Source organism: Rhinolophus ferrumequinum, chromosome 2 (assembly GCF_004115265.2).
Source record: "Rhinolophus ferrumequinum isolate MPI-CBG mRhiFer1 chromosome 2, mRhiFer1_v1.p, whole genome shotgun sequence".
Lineage (NCBI taxonomy): Eukaryota > Metazoa > Chordata > Mammalia > Chiroptera > Rhinolophidae > Rhinolophus > Rhinolophus ferrumequinum.
Genome location: NC_046285.1, coordinates 48,310,134 through 48,322,799, shown reverse-complemented (window position 1 = coordinate 48,322,799; position 12,666 = coordinate 48,310,134). Strand labels below are relative to the sequence as shown.

The 12,666-nt window shown below is 46.7% G+C and overlaps 1 protein-coding gene across 1 annotated transcript in view; it reads left to right on the top strand.

The window, feature by feature from the left end:
- MYLK (myosin light chain kinase) overlaps positions 1-12,666 on the top strand; it is a 173,416-nt gene that overhangs the window by 34,495 nt on the left and 126,255 nt on the right. The window contains exon 3 of the mRNA XM_033090623.1: positions 8,952-9,159. Within this exon, the coding sequence (XP_032946514.1) occupies positions 8,952-9,159 (208 nt within the window). The remainder of the gene's footprint in view (positions 1-8,951; positions 9,160-12,666) is intronic.

Sequence of the window (12,666 nt, the reverse complement as noted above, 5' to 3'; positions counted from 1 at the left end):
GTCAGACACAACATTGCACAAGGAGCAACTTTGGACTCCTGGTCTGGCAGGATCCCATGCAGCCCAGCATGCTGTTGGGGAGCTGGGCCTGGAGAAGATACTCTGCCACAAAGAGGCAAACTCACATGGCTGCTCTCTGCTCCTTGTGCCACGTGTTCTCTGACAGTGTCCCAGAGGCACTCAGGTGGCATGAAGGGTCCTATTTGCAAAGTGCCACCTGCTCACGCCCCTTCCCTCGCAGCCTGCCACCTGGGCAAGTCCAAGCAAAACACATGCTCTGTGTAGTGACACGCATATACAGTAGGTGTTGGGGGCCGCGGGCAGCTGGAAAGGCCAAACATCTGACATTAAACCAAGGGGCCGAGTCAAGATGTTCAGGAGTTTTGCCCACCTCTGCTTTTTAACAGAATTACCTCATACTCACAGAGTCCTCCCAGGACAGGACCTTCCCAGTACATTCAGTGGCCAGTTTCAGAGTCTTGGGGCATCTGGCTTCTGATGTTTCAAAGGGTCAGGAGGCTTTGCCAAGTGGTCTGTGTGTTGTTTGGGGAGGGGCCGTCTGCTGCATCCCTTTTGCCAGTGAGGTATGTCTCCCTGTCTCCAGGTCCGACCAGGACTGGCTAGGAACTCCAGATTTATTGCCCCAGATTTATTTCCTTCCTGACACTCGCCCATGCCCTTGAAATTCCAGGGCTGCATTAGTCAGTGAGGCAGAAATCAAGGGAATGGTCTCTGTCTCAAAGGTGCACATGGTATTACAAGAGCGGAATGATAGCACAGTCATCAAAACTACAGACTGGATATTTGTTTTCAGATGTGCTTTATGATGTTACATAAAAACAACGATCACTTTTCTAATGGGCTTTATTCTTTAAAAATAATAAGCCGGTTCAGCTGAGGCATAAGTTGTTCTCAAAGTGTTAGGTTTTTATCGAAAAATGGAATTCCTTGAAGTTGTCTATAAGAATGTACATTGTGTATGATGAGTCCTAGTAAGGCCAGAAGTTCCCAAGTACTGGTATTTCTTAGGGCACAAATAGTTTCATGCTTTTAAGAAAGCTGGGAGCTGAATGGATTCTATGGGACCTTACAGTAAAGAGTTATTGATTTTGAAGAAAAGAATAGACAGAGGATTTTAGAATTTATTAATGTGCTATTGTACATGTGCTGTCTCATTCGATTATAAACTTTTCCGGATGATACCGGTATCATCCCATCTTACAGTTGGCGTACACTGAGGGCCAGGTAAGTTAAGTATTAGGTTGGTAGAAACGTAATTGCAGTTTTTGCAATTATTTTTAACCTTTTAAGCCGCAGTTACATTTGCACCAACCTAATAACTTGCCCAAGGTCAGGCAACTGGTGATCGGTGCAGCCAGCATCCCCATACAAATCTGTCTTGATTACAAAGGCCATTCCTTCCTGAATTAGTTAGGCCTCTCGTTTGCAAGGGACAGAGATCAATTCCATCTGGACTAAGGAATGGAGATGTGTTACCTCATGTAACTGAGTGGATCCAGAATCCACCACAGGTCTGTCAGGCAGTGCCTCCATCTCTGTTCTTCTTCACTGGGTGTGTGATGTCTTATTTTGCTGATGGCTTCTTCTTCTTGGGTGGGGGCAAGAAAATAGGGGTCAGGGATGGGAGAGGATGACTCCTGCCATCTTCTTCAGGCTTACATCTTTCCAGCTTGGGATCCCTATGAAGACACCATTTGGTCTCCCTTTATTCTAATTTAAAATTGCAGGGAAGAGCTGTGATTGGCAGGCTTGGATCACGTGCCCGATTTTGGAGCCCCACGCACTTGGGTCAGGAAGAAGCTGACTGATCACGTCCCCTCCAGACACTCACTGTGGTGTGTAGAAAGGGAGCTGTTCCTCAAAGGAGGGGTGTGCCGCTTACACTGGGAAAGGGGGGACAGGAGCTACTGAGCAAATTGAACACACAGACACACACAGAAAACAAGCCACAGCACGAATTTGTTAAACATCTACAATGTCACATGCCTCTTATTAATATTTTAGCGTATTTGAGAGTATATCTCAACTTGGTAGTAGAAACGGGAGTGAGCTCTCAGTCCAGCCTTACCAGCTACAGATGCTGCTGTGTCTTTGGAAGCTTCAAGAGAGGAAGTAAAGCAAGAACCCCAGGACCTGGGGTAAGAGGTTCCCGATGAGGCTGGAACCCCACAACCATCTCAGAGGAACTGGGCAGTCAAACAGAAGGACACCTGTTTGTGTGTGAAAACTATGACTTTGGAAGAAGTAAGAAGACGCTGATGTGAGAGGTTCCTGATTGCACGTAGAATTCTGTTTCTTTGTTGGATGGCTCCAAAGGCTTTTAGGTGCTTGTATCATTAAAAGGAAATCAAAAAGTTGCATGCATTGATAAGCTTGATCTAGATAAAAGGAAATCGATCCTTTTTCGGGGAAAGAGTAAGAACAGCCCGAGGTGTAATCCAAGGCTACCAAGCTATAAACTGTCTCGCTCTCTATGAGGTGAGAGAAACCAGAAATTCTCAGATTTGCAGATGTCAGCGTGTGGGGGTGTCTGTGTCTTGGGCCACAGGAAAAGAAAATTTGCACAACTTGCCCTGAACATGAGACTGGATGATCACAGAGAGAGAATGTCAGCCTTTGTCCTTGAAGACCCGCGTGGCATTTGCTGGGCCTGTTTGAGAAGTGATTCTCTACATCTGATTTTATTTTTCATGGAACCACTTTTGTCCTCACTGTTTCACAACTTGGACTAGGGACAGGGAGCATCCAGCAGTTGAAACCTCTCACTAATTGCTGCTTTTAGTTGGTATGATCTCCTCCTGATGGATTCTGTGGGTTCAGTTAAGGCTTTTGACGGTTGGCAACGGGATTATTCAAAGCCTTAATTAAGTTCCTGCCTATCCACTGGGCCAGGTGCCAGTTGCTGACACAGACGCAGGCCCCTAAGCGTGGTCATGCCATGCCAATGGCTCATGCTTCACTCTTCACTCTCCTACTATATCCATGACGTAAGTTTTATAGGCATTTTTTTTGGTTCTCATCTGTCTGGGGTGTTAATGTTTTAATTCTCCTTTCTGTGCCTCCATGTCCATTTATTTTTCGAGTGAGCTGATATTTGGAGATGGAGCAGATGATTCTTCGTCAACTAATTCCTCAGCACCATTGGCTTATTTCCTATTACTTTTCAGTTTTTTAAATCACCAGCTCTGTCCTCATCATTTATCATAGAAGAAGCTGCCTGGAAACAAGGGAGGCGTTCAGAGCAATGTGCTACATACAGGCAAGCAGGCAGGCAGTTATAAGCAAGTAGACAGTCATATTGCAGAAGCAGCTTTGTCCAGCTTGGGCGAGACATCTGTCCGCGTTTTCCTTAACATCCCATCCTCTAGGCTCAGCCTCTCCCAGAATCTATTCAGTTACTCATCAAGATCTGAGTAAATACTTATTGACAACCCCTCCAGTCTGTTTGTTCCCGGCCCTAAGGATTTCTTAGTTCACGGCTGAGGTTTTCTTTATGTATCTTCCCTACTCCCCAGCGTGCTGCCAGGCAGCCTGTTTTCACCGTGGCCTCAGCTCAGTCCTTTCTCCCCTTTTGGTTTCCCTCCATCCCTGACATGGGCAGAGCCTCAGCTGCAGCTCCTCCCCAGCTCTGCCCTGCAGCTGTGTGGGCTTGTGTGCATACAGGGACAGGCCCACCCAGGAACAAAAGACACTCAGGAGATCATCCAAAACAGCAAAGTCACCCCCCTGTCTGCCGCTGACCGAGCTAAGAAGGCAGATGTGTTGCTTTGAGGCTTGCGGAAGTTGTGGGGATGGAGAACCTGCCACGGCTCTGGGCTCAGGCTCTAGTAGCCTGTCCTGGGCACCTTGGAATTGACTGAAAGCCCTTCATGCATGTCAGAGATACCTTAAGAGACTTAGTACCCTTAAGAATGTTTCACTTTTAGTCATTAAGGAAATCTGAAGACAGAGTTCTGAATAACTCCCTCAAATACGACAGGTAGGTGTGACGTATCAGCAAGCAGCTGCCTGCCTGCCTCCCAGCTTTCTCCTCACCGTCCAACACACTCAGAACAAACCCCCATTCCTTTTAAAGGCCTTTTGAGGCCATAAAGGTTTTTTAGGACATTTTATAGAGCTGGAGCATAGTTTTACTGTTTTAAATTATTATAGGGGTTATGGTTACTGTATCTTTATTTTTATGACAAGTTGTCGGTTATTCCCTTGATTTATTTGATCCCAGGCTTTAGTTCAAGAACACAACCTCCAATTAAATGTGGTTACTGTGGCGAAAACACGATTCTCCTTCGAATGACCCTCTTTGGGGCTGTTTCCAAAAACTCATTATGGTGCAAAGTCAAGGCTGCCAGTTCACGTTCATGAGCGTTCCTTTCTGTGGTCACTTGGTTTTCCCATCTGGAGGATTAGAGGGGACTGAGGCTGTGGGCGGGACGCGGAGGAGACTGGAGGGAGAGGACAGAATCTCCCCGCGGAGGCTAAGTGGGTCACTCTTTAGAACCACGTGCTTCCGAGATGGACAGGACCTTAGACATCAAGAGCTGTTTCCTTTTCAGTGAAAGGAAGGAAGAGGCTAGGAAGCCACGCGAGACCCAGAACGCAGGCTCCAGCTTTCATGCTCTCCTCTCTGAGCACTGACTCTCCGAGGGGTGTCCTGGGCACACACGTAGCACCAATCTTGCCGATCTTAGAGGGTATTTCACAGAAATAGTGCAGACTGGGTGGCTTAAGCAACAGAAATGTATTCCTCACAGTTATGGAGGCTGGCAAGTTCAACATCAAGGCACCTACAGATTCAGTGTCTGGTAAGGACCCACTTCCTGGTTCATAGATGGCTGTGTTCTTGCTGTGTCCTCACGTTGTGGAAGGGCACGAACCCCGTTCATGAAGGCTCTTCCCTCCTGGCCACCTCCTGAAGGTCTCAGCGTAATACCATCATGTTGGGGCTTAGGCTTCAACCTGTGAATTTGGAAGGAATGCAAACATGCAGTCTATGGCACTGTCCTGTTACTCTAAGAAAATAGCCCAAGACTTGCTTGTGGCATGGCCATATCTTTAGTGAACCCTTTGACTTTTTCCCAAAGTGGAGAGCAGATACTGCTTTAACCCAGACGAGATTTAGGGTCTATTAGAGATAGACACTTATTAATGCTTTGGGTTCTACGGTGTTTGTCTCACCGAAAGCGAGCTAACAGTAAGGCATGGAGAGACAGCCATTCAACTCGGAGACTGATATTGTGGTGCCAGATCTGCCACTTAACCTGCCATGTGAAATCACTGGCAAACCATCGACTTCTCCAGGCCCCTTCCCTCAGCTCTCTGAGCTCAGTATGATTGGCGTTGTGTGCTGTCACAGATGTTGTTGGTGACCTCCCCCCCCAGACCACTAGGCGCGTACACCCCTTCCCAGCTGCAGTGAGTGTTGGCTAAGGGTTCGCAGATAGGGGTCCCTGAATCCCTATTTCAGATTCTGCTTCTGAGGAACCCAACTCAAGACACCTCCCTCACAGTGTTGCAAAAATTAAATAAGATTCTATACGTGGAGGCCCTCTAAAAACTAAAGTATCAGTGGGTTTTTAGTGTGGTTTAAACCAAGCTGTAAAAATCCCAGCTGTGGCTTCTTGGTGAAGGCGTGTGGGGGAGGCAGATAAAGCACCCAGGGAGGGCAGGGCCGTCATCATGTACCCCGGAGATGTGAACCCAGGCTTCTCTTCCTTCCCCACCCAGGAGCCCAGGATAGTGGGCAGACAGTACAAATGGGTTTTCTTGAAGCTGACTAATTTTTAGGTAATGTTAAATAGTGGTTGGACAAGTTTTTTCCATATTGGGAGGATAAGAACTGGAGCTGCAAATCATTCAGACCTTGGAACGGAGCAAGGTCACAGAAATTCCTGCTTTTGCTTCAGATGCAAAGAGTACAAAAGTCCCATTGCAAACCGCAGCTTTCTAAGAGGTGCCAGTTTCAGCATATTTAAAAATCCCTGGATATTTATTTTAAGAGGACATTTCAGAGGTAAATTTGGTGTGTGTGTGTGTGTGTGTGTGTGTGTGTGTGTGTGTGTGTGTGTGTATGTGTGTGTGTGTGTGTGTAAAATGAGAGGAAAATTGAAAGGGAAAGAGGGAGCTGTGTCCCTGAGATCTGGAACAGTTGCAGTGTCCCCAGTTAATCATTGATGCCTAGGGGTCTGATGGGCCACCTGAGCTGGCACTGCTGCAGGGGGCCAGAGTACTTGCTAATGGAATGCTAAGTACGCCTTTGGTGCAGTTAATGATTTATCTGTGCCACTTACAGTGCTCTGCACTCCCTTTCTGTGAAGCTCACAGAAGTCTGGAGGTTAGGCTGGCCCTGCCCAACAGAGTGCAGGAGAAGATTATGATGATTTGTAAATTCACTATGTGACCAAACACGCCAGGGGCTTCTTTCCGTAGGAAAGAGTTTCTTTCCTGAGTTGTTTCCTGAAAATATGCTTTAACAGAGAAGAATCCTACTTTAATAGTAGTTGTCCGATGTTCCTTTGCATGGATCTTTGTGCCAAGATAGTGCCATGAAATGGCATGATTTTACATGAGTACGCAGCATTTGTCACCTTCAAACATGCATGATATTTACTTGTGTAGCGTTTGTATTTCCCTTGCTAGATTGAAGTACCTTGAGCACCTCCACAAATTAATGTTTGTGCCATACATTCATTCTGTAAACACAATAATACAAAGGGGACACATTTTCATTTAAATGATTTCTCTATTTTACAAAACCCAGGTGTGTTATTTGCAGAAATATCAGAAAATAATAGAAAAAGAGGAAAGACCCAGAGACAATCTCTGTTCCCACTTCACTTCATATTATAAGATGTGAGACCTTATCTGTCCACTAACGTGGTCCCCAGCAGCCTAAGGTGGGACATACGTATTTCGGTGAGGCTTCGATGGCTTCAGACACTGTTGTCTGCTTCTGGGGGAAAGTGACTTCAGAATCTAAGCATTCCCTCGCACGTATTAAATCTCTGTCATTGAGTATTGTTTAGATTTTGATAGGAAAGGGGTTTTGGTTTGCTTCCAGGAATTATAAATAAGATGGTATATTGATTTGGAGTTTGGGTTTTGTGTGTGTGTGTGTGTGTGTGTGTGTGTGTGTGTGTTCCCTTTTCTTTTTCATTGAGATCTGACTACACATTAGTGAGGATGGGAGGCAGGCCTTGTGAGGTTCCTAAACTGTCACAGAAGAGGTGCCTGAGCAAAGAGGGGATTGTTTACTTGGGGGTTTTCCCTGTTATTCCGCGCTTCCTTTCCCAGGAAGACATCTGTATCCTGGCTGCTGGGAAACAGGTCTAAGGATGAGTTCGGGGCTGGACATCTGGGAAGGGAAATCCGCACTGTCCAAAGACAAGTAGTGCTTCGCTGAGCACAGTTCTTGCTTCCTTAGCTGCTTAGGGAATGAACTGTGCTATGGTGCCCAGGCACGCGTGCGCACTCCTCCGCCCCGCCCCCTTCCTCCCACATGCCGATAGAGCATCCTCTCTGACCTTACTGGGGGGCGAGGGGTGAGGAGAATTATTGCTATAGATCTTTGAAGCCTTTCATTATGAATGTAATTTGGGATCATCTGGCGAATTTCGGTTTTGCTCCATCCATATCCATTCTCTCTTGTCTTGGAGTGGCTACATGGATAAAAGCTGGTGCTACCACTGTTTTGTAATGCAAACAACTTTCTCAGGAGGTTTCTGTGATGTCGTCTGTGCATTGCCAGTGCTAATATCCCCCATTCTAGGCCCCCGGGCTGTGTGTCGCTGGGCTAGTCTGAGCCCTGTTCCTCCAAAGATGACTTCATTCTGAAGGGCCTGTTGAGTTTCAGGAGCTTGAGGGTTCTTGGGGAACTTCTTCTTTCTCTGAAACTCTAAGTGATTTCTTTCCTTGGAACTTCTCTCTCCATGCATTTCCCCCTCTTTGGGGAAGTACCTTCTCTCTGAACAAGTCATTCTGAGGCTCAGATGCATCAAGTGCTCAGGAAAGTGCTTACTTAACACTTAGCACTCAACAGAGTGCTGCTCACTATTCTCAGAGAAAGACAGAGCGTCTGGGGCAGCACTGCCCAACAGAAGCACCAAGCAAGGCACATAACGTAGTAGTAACTTTTCTAGTAGCCACATTAAAACAGTAAAAAGAAACAGGCGAAATTAATTTTCACAATACATTTTGTTTAACCCACGATGACAAAAAGACTATCTTTTCAACATGTCCTCGATATTTTTAAATTATCGAGTTATTTTACATTCTTTTTTCATGCTCATAGTCTGTAAAACCCAGTGTATAATTTACACTTACAGTGCAGCTCAGTTAGGACAAGCCACATGGCAAGTGCTTCTTCACCTTGCATGGCTCGTGGCTGCCGTACTGGGAAGCTCAGGTCTAGAACCTTCCTACTCAAGAAGAGTTCTGGGGGCCGGTAGCATCAGCATCATCTGAGAGCTTGTGTGCACTGGAGCATCTCAGGCCCCATCCCAGACCTACAGAAGCAGAATCTGCATTTCAACAAGTGATTCATTTGCATGTTAGTGTAGGAAGCACCCAGTCTGAAATCCCCATGCTCATCCCTGCTCCCTGGGATTCTGTTTTAACTGGTCTGAGGTATGGCCTGGGAACTTATATACAGGTTTAAAGCTCCCCCAGGTGATTCTAATATGCAACCAGGCTTGAGAATCGCTTGTATAGTGCGCTGTGGAGCCAGGATGCCTGACTCAGCCACATTCTACCTTCAGGACCTCGGGAAATCCACCCAAACTCTCTGCGCTTCAATTTCCTCATCTGGAAAATGGAGATGAAAGTAGTATCTGCCTCAAGGCTTTAGAACACATGTAAAGCACTCAGAGCAGTACCTAGCAGATAGGAAGTATGCCTTAAATATAAGCTCTCACCCTTTCTTCTTTTTCCTGAAGGTCCGGGGTTACCCAGAGCCCCAAGTGACGTGGCACAGAAACGGGCAACCCATCACCAGTGGGGGCCGCTTCCTGCTGGATTGTGGTATCCGGGGGAGTTTCAGCCTTGTGATTCATGCTGTTCGTGACGAGGACAAGGGGAAGTATACCTGTGAAGCCACCAATGGTAGCGGTGCCCGCCAGGTGACAGTGGAGTTGACGGTAGAAGGTGAGTCCCAGGAGGAGTGAGCCCTGGTGGGAGGTAAGCCGTCCACTTCCCCAAGGCCACCGCTCCTGCTCCAGCCCTCTCTTGAGAGAGAGGCCCATAAGAGAAAGTACACCCATCCCTGCACTCAGGACCTTTTACTCTAATGGGGGAAATGTGGTCCCTGTGAACGAGGGAAGTGTTCCACGAGACAGAATTTGTCAAGTTACTCATCACGTCACTTTCCTTTTCCGGTCTTACCATGGCTTCCCCTCACACCGAGACAGAGACCAGACTCCTTACGAAGCCCTGCCCAGTCTGGCCACTGCCTGGCACTCCAGACCGTCTCCTACCATCCTCGCCCGCTCTCTCCACTGTGACCACGCTGGCCCCCTGCTCTTTGCAGCGGAAGGCCTCAAGGCTTTCACCCTGCTGTTCAAGTCTAAGGAAGAGCTCTTTCCGCAGCCCTTCACCTGACGCAGGCCCTCAGGTCTCTGCTCAGGTGTCCCCTTAGGGAACCCCTTCCCCAGGACTCTCTATCCTCTGACTCTACCCCAGTTTTCTTCTCTAGGACTCATCACTGCCTCACAGTCTATTGTCTCCTCCACCCTCTACCACTACATGGAAGCTCTAGGAGGAAAGGGACGTTAGCTTGTTGACTGCTGTATCTCCAGTGTCTAGAAAACCTCCTGGTTCGTGATAGATGCTGAAATATTTAGAGAATGAATGCATGATATTTATTATCATCATTATAAAGTAATACATGCCCATTATTAAAAAGTTTGTAAAACTCAGAAAATATAGAGGAGATAACCATACCAATGTATCAACACTGATTATTTTGTCTTTTTTTTCTCCTTTGTACTTACAAAAAAATTCTATTAACTTTAAAACTGCCAGGAAAAACAATTTGACCATCAATAAAGCTATTTCCTTTGCTGTGAGTATATCCCCCACATGCCGAAACTGCTTCACGGGGGAGACCATTCCCAGTTCAGGCTGCCGGCTAAAGACCTGATGTCTGAAAGGACATGTCGTCAGGCCCTCAGACGTATGGCAGGTTTTCCTCCATCCTTCCAGACCTTTCTAAGGGCTTAGCAACCAGAGGGTCAGACTCACTTGCTCCTGTCACGGAAGATAGTCCTCCCAACCTGCATTTCAGGGCACATTGTATGTGAAGATTGAGGTAGTCCGGGAAAGTTCCACAGGTGGCTGGGGCATCTGGGCCAGTGTTTCCTTGTTTTCCTACTTCATGGAAGTACACACAAGCTGTTTCACGGAACAGAATATGCATAGTTTGGATACTTTCCCCAAATTCTTTCACGGAGTGACTTGTTTCTTTTAATGACATTCTGATGCCTGTGGACTGGGGCATTCCCGATGGAAAGTGGAGCCCGGTCAGAGTCTCTGAATGGCCCTCATCTAGGCCAATTCTGGTGTTGCGCTTTCCCCTACATTATGTACTTTTCAATATACAAACTTTGAGCTGAGGCCCACAAAAATTGTTTTATACCCATGTATTAGCTTCGGCTGCCATAACAGACCACATGGCTTAAATAACAGAAATTGATTTTTTCACAGTTCTGGAGGCTGGAAGCCCAAAATCAAGGCCCGACAGGGTTTGGTTTCTGATGAAAACTCTCCTCCTGGCTTGCAGATAGCCACCCTTTTACTGCGTTCTTACCATTCTTACATGGTGGAGAGAGGGCTCCAGAGTCTCTTCCTCTTCTTATAAGGGCACCAGCCCTATTGGATTAGGGCCCCACCCTTCTGACATCTTTGAACCTTGATCACATCTTCACAGGCTCTGTTTCCAATTATAGTCATACTGGGGGTTAGGGATTCACCATAAAAATGTGGGCGAGGACACAAAAATTCAGTCTATAACACCCCTTTTCTGATTTTCTGTTCGGAGCTAGGGAAACGGAGAATTCAGAGTCAGAGGGCCAAGGTTCTATCCCAACGTTTTTCAAGCGGATGTGTGACTTTAAACCTCTGGACCTCTGTTTCTGAAAAATAAAGGGTTTGAATTCAGTGGTCTCTACAGCCTGGGCTAGCCCTTGTTTTCTGTGATTCATTTGAAAGAATGGGGTGGGTTAGGAGTGCAGGGGAGGTATATAAAACCCAGGTAATATGAAACCTTTTTTTTAAAAATTCCCATCATTGAAGAAGTTAAATCTGGTGTCTCAACAAATTTTCGTAGGTCATGGTACTCAAGGCAGGGGCAGGAGACAAGACAGGAGAGCGGAATGAGAGAAAGCTGAGGCTCTCAATCCTAACTCCTCCCCTTTGGTTTTAATTTGGAGAGACTCAGGCCCAGACTATTTAAGATGGTGTATGTCTTCTAACCCTAGGGGACAGAATGGTTCAGGCTGCAGCCTCTTTAATTGTGAATGGCCCTGTGTACATTTTGCTTCTGTATCAAAGGCCAGTTTCAGCTGATGTGTGGTTTGGCGCCACCTCACAGACCATAGGCCTGGAAAGATCCTCTCTGGTCTCTTCTGCCATGGATAAGTTGTTGACTGTGCCAGAGTAGCCCAATTCTTACAAACGGAATCTAGCAGATCCCCTGCCTTCTCGCCAGCTCTCTGTGCTATGCTCCCTGTGCTCTCTTGGAAAGAGCAGAGATCCTGGAATTAAGAGTATAATTCATATGTGGAGCCTTTTGACCCCCTAGTGGTCAAGTTTAGTAGGCAGTGTTATCAAATGGTCTTGGATTTCAGCTCCACTAATTTCTAACTATGGGGAAATTAACCTTTCGGAGCCTTATTTCCTTTTCTGTGAGCTGGAGCTAATGGCTGTCCCACGGGTCGTGTAAGGATTAGTGCAGCACTGGCGAATAGTAGGCACCCAGTAAGTGGTAGTTTTGTCATATCTGAGCCTGGTATTCACATCCTGAGAACGACTTCCAGAGGGAAATCCTGGCGTGGAGAGTAGGGAGAAAAATTGCTCGTCTGGGTTCCAGTTTGGTACCCGGGGCCAAGAAACATGCAATATCCTCTGTGAGGACAAGCTCCTTAACAACAGGACCATTTGTGACCTCATGACGTGGGATGCAACCCTCATCTGAGCCCCGGAAAGGCTCTCTGAAGCCCGCCCTGACGCTCACCCACCTCCAGAGGGCGGGTCACACAGGTTTGGTGCACAGCAAGGAAAGGACATGGTGCCTGCCCTCTGGGAGCTTTATCCTAAATGAAGGGGCCACAGGCCTGTCCTCTAGCCCAGCACTGTTTTTAGAAATACATTGTGAGCCACATGTGTAACCTTAAGTTTCCTAGTAGCCACATTCAAAGAAACAGGTGAAATCAATTGTAATAAAATATTTCACTTAACGTGATATATCCGAGATACAATCATTTCAACATAATCAACATAAAATTATTAACGGGATATTTTACATTCTTCAACATGTGGGGTGTATTGGACACAGCGCATCTCAATTCAGACTGGACATATTTGAACAGCACAATAACCCCACGTAGGTAATGGCTCCCGTATTCCACAGCACAGCCCTAGAGGTTCCCATTGGAA